Below are 26,839 nucleotides of genomic sequence, written 5' to 3' on the forward strand. Positions count from 1 at the left end.
CATTTCGATTTCTGCGCTCAGCCTCTCGGCTCGCACGCTGCCTCTGCTCCCTCCGCTCTGCCTCTTGCATCCTCTGCCTCGCTCCCTTGCTTTTTTCTGTGCGTCCGACCCTGGCGTCCCTGCCGCTGCCACGCCTGAATGTGACCTTTGTCTGTCTGCGTCCGTCGTCCAGTTTCTCACCGTCACCTTCACTCCGAGGCCCTTCAGTTTCACGCCTCGGCCGATTGTCGCACCGTCTTTCTGTCTTTTGTCAGCTGTTTGACTGATTTGCACAGAACATCAATATGCCAGATGCGCTCACACACACACACACACATACATATACACACACGCTGAAGTGTTTGAGTGTGTGGCAGGTATGGTCATTAGAAAGTCGATCGATATGCACGCTCGGTGGACCTCTCTGTTTCACCGTCTCGCTATCCGCGGCCCGATTGATCCGCTCACAATTAAACGGGCTTGTCGAACAGGTCGGGGGAAGTGTTGTCCGGCGTCGGGGGCCCGGCCCTCCCGGATCCAATCGATGCGTCCAGAGGTGACCCGTCCAGGTGTCTTTGTCTCAGGCCCACCTGTGCTCGCGGTGTCATTGAGACCTTCTGGTCGCCGCTTCGGTCCCTCTGCAGGCCCGATGTCGTCTTCCACTGCTAAAAATAGGACTTAATTCCAGTTTGTTTGCATAAAGTGGCTTAAATACTTATCCTCGTGTCCCAGAAAGTGCTAATTTATCTTCACCTCTGTGGTTTTTTTTTGAAGAGAAACATAGCTGTTTGTTTTGTAAGAAGCGGTATAATCTTCCCGGATTGAGTCTCACCCTGATGGCGGACGTGTCCAGGAGCGCTCCGGAGATATTTACGTTTGGCTTTTTTGTATCATTCACATCGATCTTTACAGGCGGTCTCAAATTTGTAGCGTTTCAGTGTATTTTCAGACAGAAACGTGGAAAATGTACTGGATGCCACATGTTCTAAAAGGAGAAATGTGTGTTTCTGCAGGTTTCAGAAGTGGCACAGAGCTGCTATTTTTCGCAGCTGGTATCATGAAAATGTTTAACAAATCCCCTCCTGCAGCATCTCGGCCTGCTCTCATTACGTTTTAAACAAAGCGGTTATCTTCCAGGTAATTTATTACTTATTACTGTGGTCTTCTTGTCACTGATGAACTATTTCTTCGTCCGTCCGTGAGAAGTTCATCACAGCATCAAATCTGTCAGACTTTTTTTTTTTCCCAATATAAACACTAAACGCTCGTATTTTACGTTTTTCTCCACTGACCTCCAGTTTCAGTACTTTCCCTTTTCTTCCGCTGTGGCACATTGTATAATGTAGAAAGCGTTCAAGGATGGAGTAGCTGACAAATCGGTTAAAAAAATCTTTTCAAGAAAAGACGCCGACTGGTGCGTAATGAAAAGGTCCGGCCTGATGGCGCTCGCTCCGTCTGATACCTCAGTGCTGAAATATAGACGGCCATGAACGACAGTAGGATATACAATAATCAAAGCTCAATATTTAATATTTTATTATATCATGTTTACCATTTATTAATCATATTAGCTTGGATCTTGTAACTTTCATGGAATTAATGTTGTTAATTTGAAAAAATAGTTGCAAGAGATGATAATATTCAAATTAAAGGTTTAATGCCAGAAAACAGGATCATTATCGGTTCTGCAAGCAGATATTTCAGCTTATTATGGGAAAAACCACTTGAAGCACATGAAACATTGTCTCCTCTGTGTTTTAAGATGATTGTAAATGAGTTGCAGCTGACACTCGCCACATTTAAAACCCAAACTCTTATTTCCTCACTTCATCGCTGGGATGTCTTTATTTTTTATTTATTTATTTTTTTGTTCCCTTTCAGTTTTCTTCTTCTTTTCCCCTGGAGTACTGCATTACTCCTGGACCTCTGGACCTTAGTTTTTGCTTTTAATTTTGTCCTTCACCCCTGAAGAAAAGCCTCAAAGCGTCCGCCGCCGCTCCAAACACACACGCTTTGCCTTGAACGCCTCAGGTTGCTCAGAACATTGTGCGATAGTAAAATGTCTTCGGTGTCAGGTCGCTGATTCAGACCTCTCCTAGCGTGGGGGGGGGGGGGGGGGGGGGGGTGTTGGGCGAATATGGAGAACAAGTTCATGATTTTGTTTGAGCTGACATGGTGTCTCTTCGTTTGTATTCACACACACACACACACACACACACACACACACTCCACAGTGTGTCCATTATCAGTGTGTTGTCTGTCTCTGTGTGTGAAGCATGATTGTTTTGGTTCACCGAGACACTCTGTTGAATGAGTGTGTCCCTCAGACGAGCGGGACGCCTCCCCAGGCCCTCCTGCGCTGCGCTCTGTGCGTGCATGGACACACACACACACACACACACACACACACACACACACCCCGGTGCCTGCCCCCCGTCCCACTCCCAGAGTCTGCATCTACTAACAGTCCCTTGAACCGATCACACATCCAACATGTACACACACACATTCACACACACACACCAGGGCCAGCGGGTGTTGCCCCTCTTGACTTGCTGCCGCTTGGGTGTGTGTCTCTAATCGGACAACCTTCGGATCCTCACCAACCCTTAGGAAGCCGGTCGGATTCCCCGGAGCCAATGAGATGCCAGCGAGGCAGATGGACATGCGAGAGCCCCAATCAGATCCCACGCTCGGATCAAAGTAGGAGTTCATTCTGCTGCATGTCCCCTTCTCTTTCCTTTGATGGCTCTGGCCTCTGTAGCCTTTCACCTGAGCCCAGCACTCCCCTGAATGAGGTTTTTTATTTTATTTTGTTTTGTTTGTTTTGGTTTGTTTTTATGTCATCTGACCAAAACTCAACATGCAGGCCTGAAATCTGACTCCTTTAGAAAATTTGAAATAAATCTTAGCGGTGCATGCTTTGGGCTGGAGCATGGCATGATGGGATCAGTTTTGTGCAGCTAGTGCAGAAACCGTTAATCAGAATCCAGGCCTTAAACCATTTTAATCGAGTGTAAAATGGCGGATTGTTTGGTTTGGTTTGTTTTTTTTTGTTTTGTTTTTTTTCCTCCCCTTCCCTTTTCAATGCACTCCCGGATCCTTCAATTCTCCTTGCAGCAGGCTTGTTTCAGTATTTGGCATGCTGATGTAACATACTGCTTCACAGACCGATGCAGTGCTCGGCGACAGAAAACGTCTCTGCACTGCAAAAACAGAAAAGAAATCCTGCTCTAGCAAACAGGCACAGGCTACAGGAATACGAGATTGTTTTCTTTTTCTTCTTTTTAATCAAATAGATCTTTTAAAAAAAAATGCACTGGCAAGGAAAAGTATGTGAATCCTTAAAAATTTTCCTTGAGTTCTGCATAAAATATGCTCTTTCCTGAAGCTCTTTTATTCTACCGACTGTCTATGGTATCTAGAGATTTAAAAAAATAGCAAAAAAGCAGAGGAATGGAGAAAGAAGTCTGCAGTGGTGCTGAAATCCTGCACTATACATCCAGTCACTGTATGTTTTGGAAAAATGGTGAATAGCTCCAGCTCAGTAAGTCATAGAGTTAAACAAATGTGTACATGTTTTAATTATTTTCCTGCACAATCAGGTTTTTTCCATCTCAGAATGGCATAGAAATATTTCTAATGATCAATAATGCAGAGATAAATCCGGGCTCCTAAAAGGGTTAACGAAGACGTGGTTCGCTATTATTTGTTTTGCTCTGTGGCATTAAGTTAAGCACAGCGTGTTTGTCTGTGTGTTTGAGATCAAGGTGCAGATCAGGCCTTTTAGCAGGTCCTGCAGGTAAAAAGAAAAGTAAATTTCAAACGCTTCGCATCCTTTTTTTTGTTGCCGTTGCATGATCAGTCTATAGACAAGTAAAAATAGATGAACTTCTTGCATCAGTAATCAAAGCTGTGGTTGCTCTGTGAGGTGCTCCTGCATGTATTTTTCAGGAATTTAAAATAATGAGGTAACGAACACACGCATCAATTTTAAAAACAGTGGAAAGAAAAAAATTCAGACCAACGTGAAGTGAAGACTTTCGGGGAAGGATCCTCGCTTTGCTTTCTTGTGGAGGGTCAGACGAGTAAATCAATACCTCTAAAATAAAGATTAAGCTGCAGCGAGGAGACAGAAAGGTGTGAGAGAGATTAACTTTGCTTCTGGCTCTGGAGCAAGAGCAGCCTGGACCAGAGGAAACGCTTCATGCAGGTTCAGAACGTGAGGATTACGTTCCGCATGAGTGGAGGGATGAAGGCGGGTAGGAAAATAAAAAAAAGGGAAAAAGGTTTCAGAGTTGACGTTGCTCTGAACAAGACTGACACATAACTCCTGTAATCCCACAAAGTGTCATTTTTACATTTTAATCTTTGCGCCGGTTAAACGACTGAGACGTGCGCACGCAGCCGGCCATTGTGCTTCGGAAAAACCCATCTCCTGCTTTTTAATAAGAGAATCTTATCTTTTCATCTGGCTTCTTTTCAAGAGAGGAAATCAGATTATCTCCCGGAATATTGACGCGGCCATTAAAACTGATTAGGTGCTTCAAACGAAGGCGCTTGAGGTCCGGATGTGTTCACACTTGTCACGTTTGGCTCGGTTGAAAAGAAGCACACTTTCTTCACATTTATTGTTCATCAAGAGCTGCGGGAACGATTAGCGGCGAGACTCCAGATACCATCTTGGAGAATATATTCCTCGTTTCATGGGCTCCTTAAAGTTTTGTCTACGTCTTAAAAGCCTGGGATAAATAGTCTGATTGCATCTTTTTGGCTCACTGTTAACGAACACAGCGTGAGCACGAAGTGAACTCGGTTAATGTGCTTTGATGTCGACCGGAGGAGGGCACCACATGTGCGAACGCATCCTTTATCTCCTTAATTCATCTCGGTTTGCTCGTTAAAATCCTAAAAACAAGACCGCAGCTAATCTGTGTTTCCCCCAGAGCCTCGCCCGGAGGGTCCACAGCCAAAGACGAGAAAAATAAGTCTAAATCTTGCCGGGGTTGCTTCTTTCCTGCTCGCTTTGCAGCGTAGTTCTGCCGTGGCGGTTCTCAGGAAGTGTCCCTCTGCAGACATCAACAACCTGCATGGATCCACGCGGATGCCGGTTAAATATTGAAGGGAATTTGAATAGAGGAGGAAGCTTGCCGTGTGGTTTCTGTGATCACCTGGACCAAAAAAAGTTCTGACAAAACACTCCGAACCTGGCACAGATTGTGTTTTTCTTGTTAGTCCCTCCGCGGTAAGTATGAGACGACGACACAGCTTTGTGTGCAAATCAGCGAAACTCACCGATCAGCTGAAGTTTGCATGAAGCTTAAAGCTGGAAAAAAAACAAGTCTGCATTGCTAAAACCTCCTTAACACACATCCCGGTGATTCTGTAGAGTGTGTGTGCGTGCGTGTGTGTGTGTGTGTGTGTGTGGAGTGAATGTATGTCAAGCCAGGAGATGAGTGATGTGACACTTTTTTGGCTGTTAGCGGCTCCCTCTCTCCAGGTGGACCGCTGCATCTCGGAGAACACACAAACGCCGGGACACGAATGTGCACACACACACACACACACACACACACGCACACGCACACACACACACAGCTGGGACGCTGGGGTGCTGGATGTGGCCCAGCATTTTAGCAGATGGCCTGGGTGCTACGCTATCAGTCACCATAGTAACATGCTCTCTTTTTCCTCTTTCTCTCTGTCTTTCTCTCCCTCTCTCCAGTGCTAAGAGAAGGAAAATGGCAGACAAGATTCTTCCGCAAAGGGTGAGGCTGCATATTTCTACCTTTGTTGCTCTGTGCTTCTTCTTTTTTTTCCCTGTGTGTGTTTGTCTTTTGTGCGCAGAGCATAAAATTCCGGGTTGGTTTTTGATGTCTGGGGCTGCTGGAAGCCGCAGAGGGCCAGATGATTATTTGTTATTTCCAAATGAGAAGGGAGAAGGATGAGGGCAGCCATCAGAAGGTTCGAGGGCTTTTTTTTTTTTTTTCTTTGTGGGGTTTCACTCTGTTGTTTATACGGCGGCGCATTGATTTAAGTGGAAACAGTGAGCGGGATGCAGAAACCACGAGAAGACAATCACCACGTTGCCACAGGTGAGTCCGTGCCGGCCGAGGCTTGTGGTTCCCCGTCGCGTCCCGGCCGGAGGTCTTGAGGGCTGCGAGCGGCGTCTGGTCTGGGCTCGCCTTTCATCCCCTCTCCTCGGACGCAGCCCAGACGGGCAGATAGCGGCGGGCTCGGCCGGGGCGCCGCTCACACGCGAATGAGTCAGGGAGCGGGAGTGTCCGCCATCAGCCCGGCACCTCGGCCCGGCGGAGATAGACGGGGAACGGGAAGGGACAATGAAGGCAGCCTTTTGGAGGAGAAACATGAAAGGGAGGCGGAGGGGGGGGGGGGGGTGTGTGTGTGAGAGTGCGTGTGTGTGTGTGCACAGTTTGGTAAGCAGCAGCCCTTGATGCTCTGAGGACTTTCATCGGTATGGTAATGTCTGAGTCCTGGCTGCTTGGCTGCACAGTCTGCATCTCATTTTGATCCCTGGGCGGACGACTGCTTTAATGATGAACCAGGCGGCAGCCGGGGAGTATATTTACTCCACTACTTGACTCAGGTAGCCGTACTCCAGCGTTTTATCTCATGCCCTTTTGTGCATTTTATTTAGGACGAATCGTTGCAGTTCACCGTCTGTCCCGCCTCGTTTCTGTTCTCTCAGTCAAAATGTACAACAAATGTGCCCGATCAGACCTCGCTGGGTGAGAAATATGAATTTCGATGACTTTATTGTGTGAAATAAGTAATAATTTGAGGGTTGACTCAGTGGGCTATCCTCCAGTCACAGCCTCAGTAATTGGATCCCCGACTCCTCTTCATGCCATGAAGAGTCTCTGAGCAGGACATTAAACCCTGCGGGGCTCCCGGTGAAGGACGAGCCCGCTGCATGCGAGCGCCGCCGCCGCCGCCGCTGCGAGCGGAGGGGCGCTTCTGCAGTGTGGTTTTCCTATAATTGGCAGTGAAACAGATTGAAAGTACTGTGACACACATGGGACACACGTCAAAGCGCTTTGTTTTGGTTAAAATTTGATTTATTTGATTTGATGAACTTTCCAAGTGTGACAATATTTGAATTCGTCGTTAGACTGTTGTTGTGGCTCTGGGCGAGTGTGACGCCACTTCTCCTTTATTTCAGTGTAAATAATCAATGTGTTAATTTACAATTAACACATTCTCTGATTAAAAATGTGCAAGAAAAAAAAATCACAGCAATAAGAAAGCCTTTTCAAGCCCTCAGGACCTGTGTGTGTGTGTGTGTGTGTGTGTGTGTGTGTGTGTGTGTTCAGATCCGTGAGCTGGTCCCGGAGTCTCAGGCCTACATGGATCTGCTGGCTTTCGAGCGTAAACTGGACCAGACCATCATGCGTAAGCGCGTGGACATCCAGGAGGCGCTGAAGAGACCCATGAAGGTAAGGACAGACGGCCGAGTCTCGCGGTTGGAGGCGCGCTCTCGGCCCGGCCCGGCTCTGTGAGGCCTGCCACTGTGCGGAACGTGCCTTTAAGCGGTGCTCTTCGTCGTGCCCTTGTGTCAGCAGCAAAAGCGTAAACTGAGGCTTTACATTTCCAACACCTTCAACCCCGCCAGACCGGACGCCGACGACTCCGACGGCAGCATTGCATCATGGGAGCTGCGAGTGGAGGGGAAGCTGCTGGATGACGTAAGTCGTAGTTTGTTTTTGTTGTTTTCATATCTCTATGTGTACTGTACTGCTTCTCTTTTACAAGACAAATACAGATAATCGATTCAACCAGGAAAGCAGCAGCCGACCCTGGACGTAAAACGAACGATTGATGTTGAGAGGAGTGTTTAGAGGCGGCGACGATGCTGCGGAGTGATCTTAGGTTTAGTTTTTGCCGGCCGTTCGCAGCAGTGCACCGCTTCGCTGCGATATGAAGCTCTTAGGTTTCACTAACCACACGTATTTCTGGTCCGGCTCGCAGGAAGTGGACCCTGAGAACGCCTGCCGTCTCGCTCTCTTTCTGATCTCACTCGGCCTCTTGTGGCTTCGTGAGTAATGAGTAATGTTGCTATAAGCAAAGAGGGCTGTCTGCAGCCCCGAGTCGACTTATGAGTGTTTCAGCGCGCGATTAAAATGCAAGAGATGATTCAAACTAAAACTGTTGCCTTCAGATGAGGTCTTCAGAGGTTAGACGCTTCCGTCGTTTGGAATCCTTCAACTTAGCTTCAGCTTGTCTGACACAGATGAAGGAGATACAATAGTCTGAATAATAACCCTCTCATGACTGACGCAGGGATTTATTGACTCAAGTCCATTGAGTAAAGGAATAACACGCTGTTAATTTCACCCTAACTGATAAAGCTGAAAACACACACATGTAATTTTCTGACATTGCAAAGCAAATAAGCAACAGGTTATGCATGAATATAGTCAATGTATAATGGACGTGCTAAATGCTAAAATATTTTAACGACTTATTTTTGATTGTATGAAAGTAGAATTGTCCATCTTCTCTGTGATTGGACAGTCATACTCAGAAATTAAAGGAAGCAATCTTTATTTTTACACTGTTTTCTGTCTCTACTTTTAGAATTTTCTAAGCATTGTGATTGGTCGAGGAGTTTTGGTCATAGGGAGTCAGTAGTTGTGAAAGTTTTGCAAACTTATTTTTATAAAATCTTCTGCCTTGAATCAACTTTTTTTTTCTTTTTTTTTTTTTTTGCAGCTGGTTCGTCTTTGAGGGATTTCTTCGTGCGTTACCTGATATCTGCAGCTTGTTGACTGAACTGTGAGCTTATCTTCCTCTCCTGTTTGACAGTGTTCCCCAAACTGTTTGTGTCTGTCCCGCAGCCGGGGAAGCAGAAGAAGAAGTTCTCCTCGTTTTTCAAGAGCCTGGTGATCGAACTGGACAAAGACCTGTACGGTCCGGACAACCACCTGGTGGAGGTCAGCTCACACACGCCACAGATTTAATCCGTTCTCCGTGTCTCGTATGTAAATTCATGATTTAGGCTGAATCCCATTTCACCCCTTAGCCCTTCCCCTTGGCCCTACCCCTTAGCCCTCCGCCTATGAAACGGAGTGCTAAGGGGTAGGGGAGAAAGTCAACCCCTCCGAATTGGGACACCCCTCCGACAATCGCGTACGTCATCAGTAGTCGCCGCTGCCGATGACGTAGGCAGATGCGACAATTATCTGCCGAAGAAGAATGTTTTTCTTACATTTTAAAACTTTATTAATTGACAAAATACTGACATTTATGAACGTCTTTCGTTGCGGACGCCGCCATCTTGCCGATCTTGGAAGGCTTTCTGAGAAATCTGTCATCCAGTGGCGCCGGTGGCGAGGGGCGCTTGTTTTGTTCGCCTGGACCGTCAGTGGCGGGTGGGGTTAGTTCACTTCCGCATTGGCGGGGGCGCTCGTTTCCCACCCGCGCATTCCAGGCGGGCCGTGTTGAAGAAACCAGTTTATTTAAAATAATCGTCTATCTGTTGTGTTTGGAATGCGCCTGGAATGCGCGGGTGTGGAAACGATCACTCCCGTCAATGCGGAAGTGAATTCACCCCGCCCGCCAGGCATGACCTAGGCTGAAAGAACAAGCGCCCCTCGCCATCGGCCGATACCCCTCCGTTTGGAGTGTGCCTCTCGAGAATCTCCTTTTGGAGGGGTGACTGGCCCTCTTTCTTGGCCCTACCCCTCCGTCATAATGACAATTGGGACACTCCTACCCCTCCACGGGAACGCGCAAAACGAGGGGTAGGGCCAAGGGGAAGGGCTAAGGGGTGAAATGGGATTCAGCCTTAGTGTGCTGTGCATCAGTCTCTAAGTGTTTTGATGAACCTTGCTGTTTCATTTGAAGTGAACGTTTTAAGTGTCAGACGCAGATGTTCACCTTTAAAGCGACACTGAGAGACTTGAGAAGTGACTCACGCAGTGCGTGGCTTTTGTCTTCCCGCATTCAGACTCGCGTGAAACACTTCGGAGCTCGAGCCGACTGGCAGGCGAGCAACCGCAATTAGAAAGAAAATAAAGATTATCGAATTAAACATTTTAATGGCGTCGTGTTCAGCCTCCGTCCTTGAACTCGCCGCGGTGGAGCAGTGGAGTGTCCCCCTCAGCGTCTCGAAAAGAACAATTTGAAGAAATTTAATGTTTGACCTGAGAAGATGTTGTTTCCGGAGCTCCATCAGAGGAAAATCAGAGATGTAAACGCAAACAGGAGCTGTGGTTCCTCCTCATGCTGCTTGTGCAGGAGAAGCTTTACGGATACACTGTTAATATTTATGTCTGGGCTCTGCTCAGTCCGAATATCTGCTGTGAAACAGTACGCCTCTTTGTTTCCGAAGAGATACAACAACAGCAGCACACACACAGCACACACACAAAACTGTGTCACTTTCAGAATACGTTTGTGGAAAAGCGACATGTCATTGCCAAGAATGTAATGAGAGAATTGATACCGCTCTCACGTCTGTCCTTTTTAAACGAGGAAGTACAGAGAGAGGACGCGGCGAGTTCGTCACCATGAATCTCCAGGAAGTCAAGAAATAATTCAGCCCACAGTGAAAGCCACCACTTATTGTTTTTTTTTTTTTTTTTTTTTCAGCTTCATTAGTAAACAAGCAACATCTGGCCGTCAGTCAGTCTGGAGGTCTAACACCAGATTAGTTCGTTTTCCTGTCTGACTGAGAACTGTTCACTTTTTAATGTCAGAAATCCAGTTTCTGGGCAGGTAGTTTATCTATAATAATAATCAGAAATAGCATCCTATGACCTCTAGGGCATTTATACCAATCTCAAAATATGCTAAACTATTGATCAGGAATTGGGTTAATAGTTAAATAAGCCTGAAGAATTCCGGAGTTTAAATTTTCTGCGTTTGATACAAACATCCAGGACAGTGACAGTAAAGCACAACAGCTCCTCTTCACAGATCCGTCTTCCTCTGGGGAACACTCAGAGACCCTGAACAGCAGTCCTGTCGGTCTCTGCAGGTCAGCGTTTTCATTTCAGATCTCATCCATTTTAATAACGGGTTTTTTTGTGTGCCGTACAAATCAGTTAATTGGACTGTTGAGCCATGCAGTCAAGGTCAGCGATGGCCTCTTGTTCGCTGCAACGCTTAGCAAAACCTTTTTTTTTTTTTTTTTTTTTTGTTTAATCTTTAAATCTGCATTTGTCTGGCGAAATGTCAAAGTGGCATCACCCCGGCTAAGCCACTCTTTTTCAGATCCCCATCAGATAAATGCAAAACAAAGCCCTGCAATAGCGCAGGCTGCCCTCTTTTTCTCCGGTTTTCTAAAGAAGCAGAAAGCAAAGTTTTTAAAAATTTTCACCACGCAAGGTTGTTTAAATATGCAGATGGAAAAAAAAAACAACTGCTTACTTATTAAAAAAAAAAGAGAGAGAGAAAAAAAGCATTAGGTGCCCTTCACTTTGTATCTTCACAAAATGCACTGGCTCTAAAAAACCCACTTCAGGAGTTTCAGAGTGAAAATTATGATTTCTCAAGGTTCCTCTTTTTAAGAGGGTATTTTAGCCGGGCACTCAGATGCTTCTCTTTGAATGATTCTCCATCAAAAGAATTTTATTTCTACCTTGAGGTACAATCAGTACTTAATTTGTTCTGAGTCAGCCATTGGCTGAAGGAAAAGCATTACTCTGAATTGCTTTCCAAGTTACTGCAATCCGCTGTGCTGAAGATGCTTTAAAGTGCTTTTCTTTTCAGCTGGAGAGTAGTTAAGAATAAATGGAGATGTAAATAACATCTGCGGGTAGACGTTGAAGAGTTGTTCAAATATGTAAACCCAAAGACTGAAGCGCATCATTTTTTTTTGGAAATACTTGTATTTGGACAGATAATATTGGATTTACAGGGTTTTTTTTCACCTTTTCCTCTGTACTGATTGTCCTGAGTGTGATAAGATTAAACCACATGGTTAACCTTTTTCCGTGTTGGTTTTTGTTGGAAAACACTGTAAGTTAAAACATTTACCAAGCCGGCTTTAGTTTTATAATTTTTAGGTTTGGGTTTGTGCAGTTTCTGAACTCATTCAGGGGACAAAAAAAAAACAACTCAATGATGAAAGATAAATAATCAGGGGATGTCTCAGAAGGTAACAGTGAGTCCTGCCAGAACAAACAGTCCAGGGAGAGATATATTGGCCTGATTTCATCCTGAACCTGTGCTGTTTCTCCCCCCCCCCCTGTTCAGTGGCACCGCACGCCCACCACCCAGGAGACGGACGGCTTCCAGGTGAAGCGGCCGGGAGACGTGAGCGTGCGCTGCACCCTGCTGCTGATGCTGGACTACCAGGTGAGGGCGCCGCACTCAGGCGACCGTCCCGAAATACCCCCCCCCTCTGTCGGCGCGGCGTGACCGATGCGCGCCGTGAAATCCGCGCCCGTGGCGACAACCTGCAGGCCTCCCGTCAGACTGATAACCGCTCCGCGGCGCATTTAGGACTCCCGTTTCAAAGCCGGGGAAACGCGATAAGGATGCGAGATGTTGATGGGGATGATGTAAAAGGGCCGCGGCGTGGGCGGCAGCGGAAAGTGGCGTAACGCTGTTATGTGGCGTTCGCAGCCTCCCCAGTTCAAGCTGGACCCCCGCCTGGCCCGCCTGCTCGGCATTCACACGCAGACGCGCTCCTGCATCATCCAGGCCCTGTGGCAGTACGTGAAAACCAACAAGCTGCAGGACTCGCACGACAAAGAGTACATCAACTGTGACAAGTACTTCCAGCAGGTGCGTCTTTCTTTCTCTCCCATATATATATGTATTTATTCAGAATGCATCCAGACCGTGGCAGCCAGATTAAAATAATCCCAGTTCCACTGTGAGAGCAGTGGTTTTGTAATCATGTTGCTCTGTTGTGGCATCGCTATATTCAATGTTTTTATTTTGAATCCCTGTGCCGCAGATTTTCGACTGCCCTCGACTGAAGTTCTCTGAGATCCCTCAGCGCCTTACCAACCTGCTGCTGCCCCCCGACCCCATCGTCATCAATCACGTCATCAGGTGGAGAATCTCTGTTCTTTGATTATTAGACTGTCTGTGCGTCTGAATGTTAAAGTTGCTTTTAGCTCCACCGAAAGACTTTGTTAGTATCAGATCATATTAGCAAAATTGTGCAGTTTCACTCAAAAAAAAAACATTTACTGTACATGTTAATGTTATTTAAAGTGTCTGCATGAAGCTTTTACTTTCTGAGGGTCTAAAATCCACTGCTCTGAAGCCACATGCAGCTCTTGAGTGACTCCCCGCAGCTTTAACTGTTTTTATCTGACGCTTTAATGTTGCTTTCACCTCCTGTCTCCTCTTTTTTTCCTGAGCAGGAGAATTATTCCGTAGTTTGTCAACTGAAATATGTATTTCCACTGCTTCAAAAGGTTTTAGACCTCTGGCCGTGCTCTTGAAGAAAGAAATTGCAAGACTTCCTCTCTATTGCAGAACTGTGTTTGAGTGCTGAACAACAATTTAAGCTTTTGTATTTGAGTAATCATGTTATTTTTAGTGCTTAATCTCATTGTTATGCACACTGCATTGTGCGTTTTTCATTCAAATGTCCTGTAACGTCCTGTAACCCCTTTAGTTAATCAACAGTTACAGCAAATGATCCTCTTTTAAACAGAAGTCTTCACTTTAGCACCTGAACAATTAATAACTCGTATTATGCCAACTTCATCGCAGACACTGAGAAAAGACTTTCCTGTAGCGATTTATTGAAACCGTCTCGTTCTCAAACCCTGTGAGACAAATGGACCATTTCTCTGTATTCGCCTCCCCGGCAGCGTGGACCCCAACGACCAGAAGAAGACGGCCTGCTACGACATCGACGTGGAGGTGGAGGATCCCCTGAAGAGCCAGATGAGCAGCTTCCTCCTCTCCACCGCCAACCAGCAGGAAATCGCCTCGCTGGACAACAAGGTGAGCGCTGGCTTCTTCAGCGATCCGCCTTCTTCCATTCCACATTTAACCTTAAGAAATAAATCAATAAAACTATCACCTACACCGCTGTGTACAGGGTTTCCACTATCTTAGACAAAAATGTGTTGATCATTCACTGGATCTTCAAACATCTCGTCACGTCTCCCCATAAATCACCCAGCAGCTTGACCCGGAGCCAGACGCTTCAGAAAATGATCTAACGTTCCTCACGAGGGACGGGAAGAAAAATCAGGACCTTGACATTAAACGTAACATTTTTGAGTACCTTGCTAATGCTTTTTATGAGAGCTCTGTGTTTATTTCAAGGCTTTTAAGACGCGCAGACATCCAGCGTTAAATCTCTCTTCACAAGGTGGCAAATAAATTATCTGATGACAAGTCCTTTACTTTTATTAAACTCCATGTTATTGAATATTTTCCACCGCAGCCACACACTTTCAGGCATTGTGTGGCTTTTTTTTTTTTTTTTTTTTTGCTGTTATTTTCATGAGACACCGGAGGAATGGGTGCCGTCATGTTCACCTTTCCTGCCCTTCTTCCACATCTGGTGACTTTGTAGGTTCGATTCCGCCCACTGAGCCACATCTGCTGCTCACAACGAGCCTTCATCCTCGCCGTGTCTTTCCCCGTCAGACTGAAACGAGCCCAATGGATGGAAAATTGGAGAACCTCGCCGAGAGCAGGATGACTCATCGGCCCAATTTTTTTTGTCACAACGGCGAGGAATTTTATGTAGAAGTACAACAAAAAAAGCAGATCTATGAGCATTATTTAGCGTGCATCAAGCTGAAAAGGAATTGTGATGAAAAAAAGGGACTTTAGGATAGATTTTAGAGTTAGTCACCAAGCCTTTTGTTAGTCTGTTGGGACTTTTCAGTCCTAAAACGACACACAAAATGAAACGAAACGCAGCGCGAGCTCTGCTTATTGACGTTCCGTGTGCTTCTGCTTCTCCAGATCCACGAGACCATCGAGTCCATCAACCAGCTGAAGATCCAGAGGGACTTCATGCTCAGCTTCTCCAGAGATCCTAAGGGCTACATCCAGGACTGGCTGAAGTCCCAGAGCCGGGACCTCAAGGTTCCGTACCGCTATTTATATTCAGACCTTTCCCGTTACGTCCTCTGACGTCGAGCTGACGTCCTCAGGATGGCGGAAACAGCTTCATTCACGAACGTGTAGAGCAGCGTAACATGACTGTTGTTATTACCGTGTAATTACCTCCTAATTGACGCTGCATTATGTTTATTACATAATGATGTTAGAAATGCCTGTAAAGCAGTCTGCCTCTATAATTACACGTTTCCTCGTTGTTGCGGCTGCAGCTAATGACAGACGTGGTCGGTAACCCCGAGGAGGAGAGGAGGGCCGCGTTCTACCACGAGCCCTGGTCCCAGGAGGCCGTCAGCCGCTATTTCTACTGCAAGGTGAGGAGCCGGAGCGCCGCCTCGGCGTCTCTCGCGCTCGCTTTCACACTTCCTCACGCTCACAGCCGTTCTCCTCCTCTTCCCCGCGTTTCGACAGATCCAGCAGAGGAGGCAGGAGCTGGAACAGGCCTTAGCAGTCCGCAACACTTAAAAAAGAAAAAGGTTTCTGGAGTTTCTGGTTGGGATGAGGCCGTCGCTGGAGTCTGGTACAACCTCTGAGGATGTCAGCGACGAGTGCAGGATGGAGACCCGCCGCCCGGAGGTCAACCCCGACTCCTGCTCTGTAAATAAGTCACCAGGAAACTCCTCCACACGTCAGACTCTCTCGGCCGGCTGCTCGCGACGAAACCACCACTGTGTTTTTTGGACTCTCATCTCAAAGGCGGAGGGAGCTCATGGTGCGACTCCTCGCCGCACTCTGGAAGAGCTTTTTTTTTAATTTTACGTTGTCCTAATCTTTTTTAATTTTTTTATAAAGACGTGAAATTGGGTGTTTTTTTTTTTGTTTTTGTTTTTTTTAAGTGTGACTGTGTGTGTTTCCATTTGTTCTCACTAGGAGAGAGCTTTTTTGTAGGGTTAATTAATTACACCAGCAAAGTGGAGACGACGCGCTATCTTTAAACCCTGAGGTGTGGATTTCATTCACTTTCAGGTTGGAGCGAAGGAGCGAAGGAAAAAAAAAAAAGTGTTTCCAGAACTGAAGTATTATTAGCTCCGTCTGTTCATACTAAGTGTTTCAATGAAGGAGAAAAACAAGTATTGATCCTCAGTCATAGCAAAACCACAAATAATCCCAATCCCCGTCGGCTCGCTGCCTGTTTTTCATGTTGTGTTTTTTCCAGTTTAATGTTCTGAAAGTGTTACCAAAGGCTGCAACGAGAAGAAGAGAACATGAAGACTGAAATAGAAGTGGGCAGAAGTCCAGACCTGGGTTTGAGGGCGATGAGAGGAGCGTCATTTGTTCAGATGGGTCAATAAATTCCCTCCTGAAGCCGAAAACGAACTTAAACCAAAAACTTTGAAGCTGTTAAGATGCACTGGCAACGTGAAGCTGATGAACTCTGTGTTCTTTATGTAAAGATCGTTACTATTGTCACTCATGGTTTTTGCACTAGAGCTTTTTTGATTTTGATTTGTCAATTTCAACAAATTCAAGTCTTCAGATGAGCTTTTTTTAAAAAAATTAAAAAGCCTCCCCCCTGATTTAAACCCAGGTCCAAGAGTTTTTGTCCACTTCTGATTTGTTTTATGTTAAAAAAAGAAGAAAAAAATGATTTTGTTTTATTTCTAGAGATGTGAATGTAAATACGTTCTTCCCCTGGAGAGGGCCAGCTGTACAGTATATGACAGACTATCTGTGTGTGTTTGTTTTGGTGGGGGGAGGGGAGAGGGGGGGGCTCCATGAGTTCTGGATTAGTGGGGCAGGAATGTTAGCGTTCCTCTGCGGACTGTCTTGGGTGGGAGGCGGGGAGGGGGGGTTTATTTTGGGTTCACGCCGTGTCGTATCGTGGGAGCTGGAAGACGGAACTCTCTCACTTCTGAGTCTCAGTAGCTTCAACACAGTATAATCCACCCCGGTCTCAGTTCTGAAAATGTTTTTTTTTTTAGCAGAATTTGACTGTATGTATATGTTGTCATGTCAGATGGAGGCTCTTTTTGTTGCTTCCATCTGGACGAAGCCTTTTCTCTGGGAGGTTTCTTTTGCACTGTGCTGCGACTCTTTCGTCGGGACTCTCTGGGTCAAGGGTGACGCCCCTCCTGTACTATCCCAGCATACTGAGAGAAAACAAAAACAAACAAAAAAAACTAAGTGATTGGATGATTTCACGACGACCTATGCATGCTCCACGGACATTAATCCATTCATCTGATGGGACGGGATGTGTAAATACGAGACGCTGGCATTAAGCGGCCCAGTGTGACGAGATGAGCCGGGGACGCTCGCCGCATTCGACGAAATGCCTTCTGGAAACTTTTTTGCCAAAAATGACATGCCCTACCAGCAACTAACTGTAGGTGTGGTTTGATTTTGTTTTGTTTTGCTTTCCTGAGTTGTGTTTTTGTTACTAGGACTAAGTTATATTAACTGCACTCTGTAGAGGTAGTCGTAGGTAGAGATCTTGGTCCTGAGTCTGACCTGGAGTGATGTTTTTTTTTTCTCTCTCTCTCTGTACGAGCAGGGCATTCACATGGTTGTCACTGATTCACTAGCGCTCTCTAGTGGAGGAAACTACAAGCTGCGGCTCCTCGGAATGCACTTCTCGACAAGAGTCGGGTATATCTGGCTTTCTGGTGAAATTTCACCCAAAAGCCAAATATTCCTCACTTTTTATGAGTCATGTGTGTGTGACAATGTTTGAACAAACTACTGTGTCCTGTTGGCCGACCCTCTGGCAGACTGCTGCCATGTTTGTCTCAATCCCTGCATGTGTTTGTGAAGAGTTGGGAGCCGCTCTTCCCCTCGGCTCACGCCGCCGCTGCCAGAGGGCCGCCTGCAGGAAGAACCATAGCAGATACCGTTCTGTATATCTGTAAACAGCAACACTCGTTTGGTGATTTCATTCTACAAGACACAAAGAAGGAGAAGAAGAAGAAGAAGAAGAAGAAAAAGGGAAAACAGCGATGACACTGCGAGACAGCCTGGATGTAAATAAAGAAGCGCTTGCCAAAGTTTGTAAATGCCATGATATCTCAAGTGTCTTGCTTTATTTTTTCACATCTTTAGGAGGTTCAGAGGAAATGAGTCAGGGCAGAAGGGCTAAAACTCAACAGCATCACAGGTTCATGCACTAAAATTCAAGATAACCTGCTTCTTTTAACATATATATCTGAATTTCTACTTATAGATATGAAAAAGTTATACTAGTTTGGAAAAGTAAGATTTCTACCGGAATTCTTTCTTTTTGTTAATATTACATATCACAGGGAATATGTTCATTCTTTATTATTCTTCATCATTTTAGGTTACAAACTATGAAAATCACATTTCAGAGGGTTGTGATGGTTTTACAGCACCAGCAGAAAGCTGAACTTGGCTCTTTTTTTTACCAGGAAGTGAGCGTGCAAACCACCATGGAACCATGCTGCCCTGCAATCATGAAAAGCAACTTTTTAAACATTTCCTGTTTTTCTGTACAAATTCACTCTTGATAGCGTCAATGTGAAGTTAGATGCATTCATTAATTTTAATAATTGAGGTAATAGCTTTGACTTTACCAACTGCTACTTATTTCATCTCATGTTTTACTCTCTTTCTCCACGTCTTGCTCTTTTTTTTTTGTTTTTTCCATTCACCTTCAGACACCTGAGTCACAGTTAAACAGCTTTATGGTCGTCATCATGTATCGGCTGGCCCAGAGCCAGTGAGTCGGATCCGATGGCTGAGGGTCAAACCCGCGGTCTCGAGATCATTATGAAAATGAGAAAAGGCAGAGCCGCCCTCTTCTCACTCATCCAGCCATAAAAAAACTGTGTTTAGCGCTTTAATGTAATGCGATATGCCACATTGCTCCGGTATATGGCCTGCCGCTAAGTCCTTACCAGACTTCAGATTGTCTTGAATAAGGTCACAGCGGTGAACTGCAGGAGTCAAACTTTATTCTGCATCAGTCGCGCGAATCAATAGTAACTTTCTGATCACATGAAGAGATGGCTGCTCTCATTTCTGCGCTCCAGCGTTGACTTTCCACTCGGGAGCGTTTCTTCAGAGGTGGCAGACAGACATTGTATTGTTCGCTGGAAGCAGGTGGAGGTCTTTCCCTTGGCGAGCCGACTGAGAATGAGCCCCTTTCGCCTCGTGGGTGGAGGAAGAGGAGGAGGAGGAGGAGGAGGAGGAGGCCGCAAGAAGCGAGCCATTCAGGAGGGCTAACCGCCGGTAGACACGGCTCTCCCTAAAACACACATTCATCCAGAATTCTCGCCCAAAACCCAGGGAGGCCCCCGGGGCAGGGGTGGAGATTTACTGGCTTAATGCGGGGAGACGAGGCGGGGCGGACTGCTCCAGAACAAACTGTTCGCTGCCTGCGGGCCCTGCAGCAAGGCCTTGCCGTCTACAAGACACATCACCCTGAATAAGAGCCGCTCGGTTTTCCTTTCGGCTCCGCCGAGCAGAAAACCAACACGTCGGTGACGGATCCAGCTCCACACACACACACACACACACACACACAACCTCCACACACTGCCTTTACCTTCTAATGAGACTGAAATGAGCAGGTTCACACACCCGGAATGAAGACAGCCACTCAGTGTGCAAATATCACTCTTTAATACTTATAAAAACAAAAACAAAAATAATATTTTCAAGGCAGCCAACAACTCCAGCATGTCTCCATCGTCATTTCAGACATCTTCATGAAGACTTACGGCTCAAGTTTATCTTTCTCATTTATTAACAGTGAAGGCTTTATGTTGATCATGACTCCATCACATCTCCACACGAGAAAATAGATATAAATATGGATCTTCGTCTCCTGTACGAATGAGTGAACAGAATGAATCGAGGTGAGAGCTCCAGCGTCAGTCTGTTCAGGGAGCTGAACCGACGCCTCCCCGACTCGATTCGTGACGCATTTTAGAGTCTGGGTTCCGAGCCGGGCGCGCAGCTCATCTGATGTGAGACCGTGGCGCTCTCCGGCCGGCCCGACCTGTCTCGACCCTGTGCAGCAGTGAGGATGGCGGCGGACGTGTTGCGTTTTGGCGAGCGTCCTCCACCTCCTGCCTCTACGTGCTGTTGGCCTGCTCCTGCTCGAACAGCGCCATGGCCAGATGCGAGCGCGAGCCCAGCCCCTCCAGGTTGCTGAGGACGCAGCGGTGGTAGATGTCCTCGCTGAAGCGCGGGTTGCACGCCCGCCGCACGTACTTCTGGATGAGCGCGGGCTCCACGGCCCGGAACACGTGCAGGCCCGAGTAGCGCACGAAGATGTCGTACACGTCCATGCTCTCTAGCAGCTCCTCGTTGTCCAGGATGTCGGCCGCCATCTTGGTGCGGGCCGTCATGTAGTCGGCGTTGTAGAAGCAGGCCTCGTCGAAGACGTGGCGGTCGAAGTGCCCGTCCCGCAGCGAGTCGGAGGCGAAGGAGGAGGAGGCGGCGGAGGGCTGCTGGTCGCGGTACATGACGGCCGGGTTGAACTCCTGGAAGTGGATGGGGAAGAACACCTGCCAGTTGCTGATGGCGTTCATGCGGCAGCGGTTCAGGAAGTCGGCGTTGACCTCGGTCCAAACGCTGGCCAGGAAGAACAGCGTGTCCACCGGGTGCTTCTTGGAGATGATGTCCATCAGCTTGACCTGCGAGGGGACCTCGGTCTTCACGCTGATCCAGGGGATCTTCACGTCGCCGTAGCGCTTCTCCACCTCGCCGATCATGGCCTTGATGCCGGCGAACACGTCGGTCTGGCTGACCCGCTGCGCGTCGAACGGGTCGTAGATGAACAGGAAGGTCAGCAGGACGTTGTCGTGGGTGTCCAGGGTGTTCATCACGTACATGTCCAGGAAGTTCCCCACGAAGTCCTGGTCCTGGGCGGTGACGGGGAGGATGACCTGCACCCGCGTCGCCTCCGTCACGTACGGCATGGGGATGATTTCCACCGCGCTCAGGGGCCGCAGCAGGTTGACCCGCTTGGCGATGACCTGGCTGTGACCTTTCTGGGTGTAGGCCTCCAGGGCGAGGTCCAGCATGTACTCCATCCCGCGCGTGGGGTCGAAGCGGCGGTAGCCGTTGAGGAGCCGCCGCTTGCGGAAGCGCAGCTGCGGCTGGTAGCGCTCGTTCAGCCGCTCCACCGCGATCTCCAGGACGGCGCTCACGTCGGCGCGGTCGGCTCCTCTCATCTCGCACTTGGGGGAGCTGTCCACGCAGGAGTAGATGTGCTCCTCGGTGAAGTACTCCCAGTTTATCACCTCGAATCGCGTCCTGGGCTTGAAGGGAGGGTTGATCCCAATCGGCCAGGTGACTCCGGCCTTCCCCTCCGGCGTCAGGTCGCTCAGGTTGTTGATCTGCATCTGATGAGTGGAACGAAAATCAAAGTCAGGAACAAACTGCTGCCTGGACGAAGTGATATTCCAATAAGTCAAAACCAGTTCTTCAGGTTCTTCTCAGGAACTTGCTGAAACATCTCAGACTAATCACATTTCTGCTCAGACTTGAAAACTGGGTGCAGTGAGGAGGAAAACCACCCACTGGGACGGAATGAGCCGTTCTGCTGTGTGCAGATGCTCAGAAGCACAAACCTGCAGCTGCTGGATCTGCGTGTAGGTCCAGTCCAGCTCGATCTGGCTGAAGCGCTTGTGGAGGCGGTACATGACGTTGGGTTCGGACACGGGGTGGACGGTGAAGGCGTTTTTAAACTGAGCGCTGTCTTCGCGCTCCGGGTCTGCGTTTTTCCCGAGTTCGAAGTAGCGATAAGTCATCTCCTGTGAGGCAACACCAACGTTGACATAAGAAACAAATATATCACACAGTTTTGACTTTTATCTTTAACAGGTTTGTCACAAAGTGCTCATTCCCGTACCTGGTGCACCTCCACACAGCTGAGACCCAGGTAGTCGATGATGCAGCGGCCCAGCCACTCGTCGGGCCTCACACTGAGGATGTCGTTGCGGCAGGTGTCCAGGTGGGGCTGCAGGCGGGCCAGGAGGCTGCGTGACAGCAGGTAGCCGTACCCGCCGTGGCAGTAGCGCGCCTTCTCCTCCCCGCCGATGAACTCCTCCGCCCGGCCCATGTACAGGTCCTGACCGGCGCTCAGGTGGCCCACCAGCTCGGACAGGCGGTCCGCCTGCATGTAGGTGTCGTCCTGGGCCAACAGGAACCAGTCGTACTCCGAGCCGTAGTGCTGGTGGAGGTGGCGCACCGTCTCGTACATCAGCCACACGGGCCGGTCGTCGCCATGGGCGACCACCGTCATGCCGTGAGGCACCTTGGGGCTGCGCAGGCCCGTGAAGAAAAAGGTGCGATGGAAGTGGTGGGCGACTGTGCGGTTGACCGCCACGGCCAGGGTGTTGAGGGTGGCCCTGGAGGTCAGCACGCCCACCAGCAGCCGCTCTCTGATGCCCAGCTCAGTGTGAATGTATCGCGTTCTGGAGTGAAGGACAGAAACGGAAAACTATGTAAAACAATGAAGCACAGGCAGGATGAACGCGGCAGACTACCTTGAGAATTAATCTGCTTCCTTGACGGAAAATTACATATCTAATCGACTCTTGTGGAAACTTACACTATGTAAGAAGCATGTAAATATCCAAACGATAACATTTTCACAGTCAACAATGAGACAGTGAAACAGATAACACTGAATAAATCTCATCAGAGCTAATTAACAGATTTGTCTGTTATCATCTCTAATGAGAGGAGCCGACCACCTACTCTCTTTACACAACTCAGTTTGTTTAGATTATCGTAGAAGAGACTTACATGTAATCCTATTAAACAGGGATGCTGGAAGCCTAAATACAGTGTGTTCAAATTGTGCGTAGCTTCTTAAAGCAAATCTGGTTACATTCAAAGCATTCAAAGTGCAGTCAGGTCAGGGTTTAAAGAACGGCAACTACTGATTGAATAAGATATGTATGTGTGATGTTTTCTTCAGGGTGTGTTTAATGCTCAGCGATGCTCAGTGAGACTTATTGCCTCCCTGTGGTACAAAAAAGACAAAAAGGAAACACACCAGAGATGAGGAAGTTCGCAGCTTTGTGAAATCGTCCTATTTTTTCAGTTGATTCTTTTTTCTATTCAACTATCTTCATTAACTAAACTAATTTTAATCTACATATAAACAAAACCTGGTTTTGACAGATCAGACAGCAGGTTAGTTTGGGAGCTTGTAGAAGATCTGCAGCACTGGTCTCACCTGAGGACTTTCTTGTGTGGCTTGTTGGGGTCTTTATGGTAGGGCACGATACGTGGCTCAAAGTCTTCCTCCCCTGCTGCATCCCGGGGGTCCCTCTGGGTGTCTCCTATCCCCATGAAGAGCCGGCCATTGCTCAGCTCGTCTCTGCAGGGGTCGTCAGTGTCCCCCTGCGTCCAGGACACCATCAAAAGGCTCAGACTGCAGCCCAGAGACAGTCCGAGGATCAGGGGCAGAGCAGGCCTGAACAGGGCCAACAGCGAAGACACGCGCATGGTTGGTAGTTCCGATCCGAGCCACTCTACACGCCGTTTGACATGCCAACACTCCAGATCACTTTTTAACCACGAAACGAGCAGCACGGATTGGAGAAAATGTAACCGATGATCATAACAGAAGCCATGAGTCCCAGCCTATGAAGTGTCTGATGATCTACCCAGCAAGTGCGTGTTAATCATAATAAATAGTTTTATAAATTACCAGCACGACAGATCGTGCACTCATTGTCAGAGTGCAGCCTCTTTGTCCTCTAGAAACAACAGCTCCTCAGTCATTGACACAAACCGCTCCAGCTGGTTATCTTCATCACCGCTGTAGTTCGGATGTTTCCTTAAATCGCATTAATAGTTGTTGTTTTTTTTCTTCCTTCCTAGCTTAGCGCTAACAGCTATTCCCAAAATCAGCTAACTCACACAGCCGAGCGCGAAACGTCGACAGGTAAAGTTCGTCGCTCGCGTTAATCTAGTCGGTCGGTATCATCCTGGAAGCTTTAATTAGGCTTAAATAGCGGAGACATAAACGCTACGTGTCGGACGGAGGAATGAACATCAAAGAGCAAGCTAGCAGGCTAACGGCCGTCCGCTGGCTCAGAGCGGAGCCGACGAGCGACGACCCTCCTCCGCAGACACCCGCCTCTCCGGCGAAAAACAGCCCAGCGCGGCGAAAAATAAGAAACGCCAGTCCTCCATGTTCGCTCGCTTTGCCTACTTCCTCGAGAATGCGCGTGCCACGGTGAGAGGGAGAGCAGATGCAGCTGGTTTCCAGTCTGGTCATCAGTGTGTGTGTGTGTGTGTGTGTGTGTGTGTGTGCGCGCGCGCGCGCGAGTTTGCTCCCCGCAGCATCAGCCGGCAGAGCTCGAGAGCTCAGCGGCGGCGGACAAGCACGAGCAGCAGAACACTCTGACACGACTGACGCGATAAGGAAGAAAAACAAACAAAACAAATCTGTCTTCATCGGATTTAAGACTCTGACTCAAAATGGAGTTATTTTATAGAGGAAAAAAAAACTGATTAAAGCATGACCTTTGACCCCTATCATCTCCACAGGGCACCAAATAACTGTCCAAATAGGATGAATAAATTCAGAAACAGAATTGATAAAGTGCTGATTATTACTGAGGAACCCGGTGATAACAGAATTTGTAATAGAGGGGGTATAAGTAGGAGTGTGACAGCGACCTGAGAAAACCGGTGATTAATTGAGTTTGGGGATTTTGGTCCTTTATGGTGAAGGCAGCTGCAGGTGGCCTGCTGGAACCCCGCCAGCTGAAATAATCAGAAACTGCACTCAAGCTGTGCCACAAGAAAATGAGATGTATCAGAAAACCCTCCTCACTCATTCAGGCTCAGCATTGGGATTTATTGATTAACCAGTAAAAACAGGTATATAAAGGGTATATAGTGCATGGATCTCCAGGTCAAACGAGGGAATCTACCCAGATATGGAGTCGGACAAGGCTCCTCTCTCCCTAATGTTCCAAATGTGTCCCAACCCACAACAGTACTGTTACTGTGTGAATCTGCATAAAAACCTTCATGAAAACAAAGACTACTCAATCCACAAATTTTGACCATAGCTCAATAAAACCATTGTGAATTTGTAGTGCATTAATGCAATTTATAAATACAAACTAATATTTTCCTCTGGAAACAAAGTCCATCCCTCCCATAGAAATAATATAGGAGAAATATATGACATGATGGGTCTCAATTTAAATGAAGTTTCTCCGATGTGCTCTTTAACTAAAAACACATTTTCTGAAGAATATAATATCTGTGACTCCGGTTGGTTCTTGTGCAGCTGAGTGAGACGAACCAATCAAAATGGTGGCTTTACTACATGGTGGATGATGATGATTATTATTTTGTACATTATTTTTCAACTGAAGTGTCACATTTCACAAAGTCAAAAAGTAGATTTCACAGTGTAAGTTCAAAGATATCATATGTGCAATAGAAACTACAGTATGGTGGGAAAAAAAATCCTGCTATTGTTCTTACAGTCAGACGAGTTGAAGCAGGCTTTATCTACTGGTGACTCAGAAGCATCAGTACAGAAGCAGACATACAGTCATAAATAGCATGGAGACATCAGATGGAACAGCACTGAAGACCACAGCGAACTGTTAAACTATTTGGATGTTAGTGTGGGACAAGGTACGTTTTGTTAGTTTGTTTCTCTGTTGATATTAAAATAATCAGATTCCAGAAATGAGTCCTTTTGTCATTTTTATTTTTGCCCAAGAACAAAAAAATGGAAATTCAGCTCATTTTATTATTTTTCCATACCGAATAACTAACTACTCAGTGTTTTCTCTTTGAAAGGTGAGCATGACGTTTTCCCAGCCTTCTCTCTCTTTGTTATTAATATTCCTCTAAATCTACACTCCTCAAATCAATCTGTTGTGTAGTGCTCCACCAGATGACACATTGAGCTTCGCCTTATGATGGTTTTGCCACCTGTATAATTTTCAAAAAAGAAAAAAAAACCAGTGGTTAGAGTGCAACCTTTGCAACCTTTTAAAATCAAACCAGGTTACAAATACCCAAACCATATTAACAGACAATGACACAACTTCCCAGTGCATCAATAAATGCAAAACAAAACTGCATAGTATACAGAATGGAATTGTAACAACATACCTGGTGAGGAACAGGGTTATAGGTACTGATTCCATCACTATCAGATTGACCAATATTTCCCTCAAGAAGAGAACATTATCCACCCTTTGATGAGCAGCAGTTAAACATGAAAAACCAAAAGGGGAAAATTATTAATGTAATGAAAGTGCATGATCTGTGTATTCACAGATTACTGCATACCTGCAAACACTCCTGACTGATGCAGGAGTCTCCCAATTTTTAACCCTGCATGTGTGCCACTCTGTTGAGCTTAGATTTGATAGATTTGATGAATCTGAACTTTGATGAATCAGATGTAAAGAGGAGCCACTAAGAAGCGAGTCGTGTTAAGCCCCGCCCATAAGTAAAAAATGAAATGGATTAGTAAATCCGTCAGTCAGAATGGAAAAATTAAAAAAATGACCCGTTTTGTGGAATCTATGTCCCTTTAACAGGAAGACAAACTAACAAGTGGTGTATTGTTCGTTCTATGTGACGTTAAGCTTTTGTTTTATGTTTAATTCAAAAAAATTAAAAAGTATAAAGTATGTTACGCCTATGGTTGACAACTGCCACCTGCTGGACAAAAGCGTAATTACAAGAACAACTTCTTCCTTCGTTCTTCTGTAGGTTTACCTCTTTATTGCTTATTTTTTACTTCCTCTTCTTTACTGCAGTCCCATGAAAGGAGGAGAGGAGGAGGAGAGGAAGAGGAAGGGGATAGAAGGAGGAGGAG

At 46.8% G+C, this 26,839-nt stretch overlaps 2 protein-coding genes and 1 long non-coding RNA gene across 7 annotated transcripts in view; 1 reads left to right on the top strand and 2 right to left on the bottom strand.

The window, feature by feature from the left end:
- Positions 1-15,527, top strand: part of smarcd3b (SWI/SNF related BAF chromatin remodeling complex subunit D3b) — a 36,475-nt gene extending 20,948 nt beyond the window's left edge. For 2 of the 5 annotated variants that reach the window (XM_030099528.1, XM_030099526.1), the window contains exons 3-14: positions 2,593-2,682; positions 5,705-5,747; positions 7,314-7,436; positions 7,560-7,685; positions 8,838-8,933; positions 12,202-12,303; positions 12,574-12,735; positions 12,911-13,008; positions 13,782-13,917; positions 14,896-15,018; positions 15,264-15,365; positions 15,463-15,527. In XM_030099528.1, the coding sequence (XP_029955388.1) occupies positions 2,593-2,682; positions 5,705-5,747; positions 7,314-7,436; positions 7,560-7,685; positions 8,838-8,933; positions 12,202-12,303; positions 12,574-12,735; positions 12,911-13,008; positions 13,782-13,917; positions 14,896-15,018; positions 15,264-15,365; positions 15,463-15,516 (1,255 nt within the window). In that variant the 3' untranslated portion in view covers positions 15,517-15,527. The remainder of the gene's footprint in view (positions 1-2,592; positions 2,683-5,704; positions 5,748-7,313; positions 7,437-7,559; positions 7,686-8,837; positions 8,934-12,201; positions 12,304-12,573; positions 12,736-12,910; positions 13,009-13,781; positions 13,918-14,895; positions 15,019-15,263; positions 15,366-15,462) is intronic. The other 3 variants (XM_030099527.1, XM_030099529.1, XM_030099530.1) reach the window with 3 other exon arrangements.
- Positions 15,528-20,065: 4,538 nt separating this feature from the next.
- chpf2 (chondroitin polymerizing factor 2) lies at positions 20,066-24,283 on the bottom strand. The gene is made up of 4 exons (XM_030099523.1): positions 23,207-24,283; positions 21,872-22,436; positions 21,591-21,773; positions 20,066-21,362 (listed from the first exon to the last, which is right to left on the bottom strand). The coding sequence occupies exons 1-4, from the start codon at positions 23,476-23,478 to the stop codon at positions 20,088-20,090; spliced, it is 2,295 nt and encodes a 764-aa protein (XP_029955383.1). The 5' UTR covers positions 23,479-24,283; the 3' UTR covers positions 20,066-20,087.
- Positions 24,284-25,639: 1,356 nt separating this feature from the next.
- LOC115394262 (uncharacterized) lies at positions 25,640-26,794 on the bottom strand. The gene is made up of 3 exons (XR_003932051.1): positions 26,740-26,794; positions 26,125-26,208; positions 25,640-25,941 (listed from the first exon to the last, which is right to left on the bottom strand). It is a non-coding gene; the product is annotated as an uncharacterized LOC115394262 (long non-coding RNA).
- Positions 26,795-26,839: the final 45 nt, after the last annotated feature.

The sequence above is a fragment of the Salarias fasciatus genome, chromosome 9, assembly GCF_902148845.1.
Source record: "Salarias fasciatus chromosome 9, fSalaFa1.1, whole genome shotgun sequence".
Taxonomy (NCBI): domain Eukaryota; kingdom Metazoa; phylum Chordata; class Actinopteri; order Blenniiformes; family Blenniidae; genus Salarias; species Salarias fasciatus.

Bases quoted from the DNA above. Each gene is read 5' to 3' on its own strand.
- chpf2 (XM_030099523.1), bottom strand. From the start codon at position 23,478: ATGCGCGTGTCTTCGCTGTTGGCCCTGTTCAGGCCTGCTCTGCCCCTG. The intron at 21,774-21,871 runs GTACGGGAATGA...GTTGCCTCACAG, and splicing joins GCTGTGTGGAGGTGCACCAG to GAGATGACTTATCGCTACTT. The intron at 21,363-21,590 runs GTTTGTGCTTCT...TCCACTCATCAG, and splicing joins CGCAGATCCAGCAGCTGCAG to ATGCAGATCAACAACCTGAG.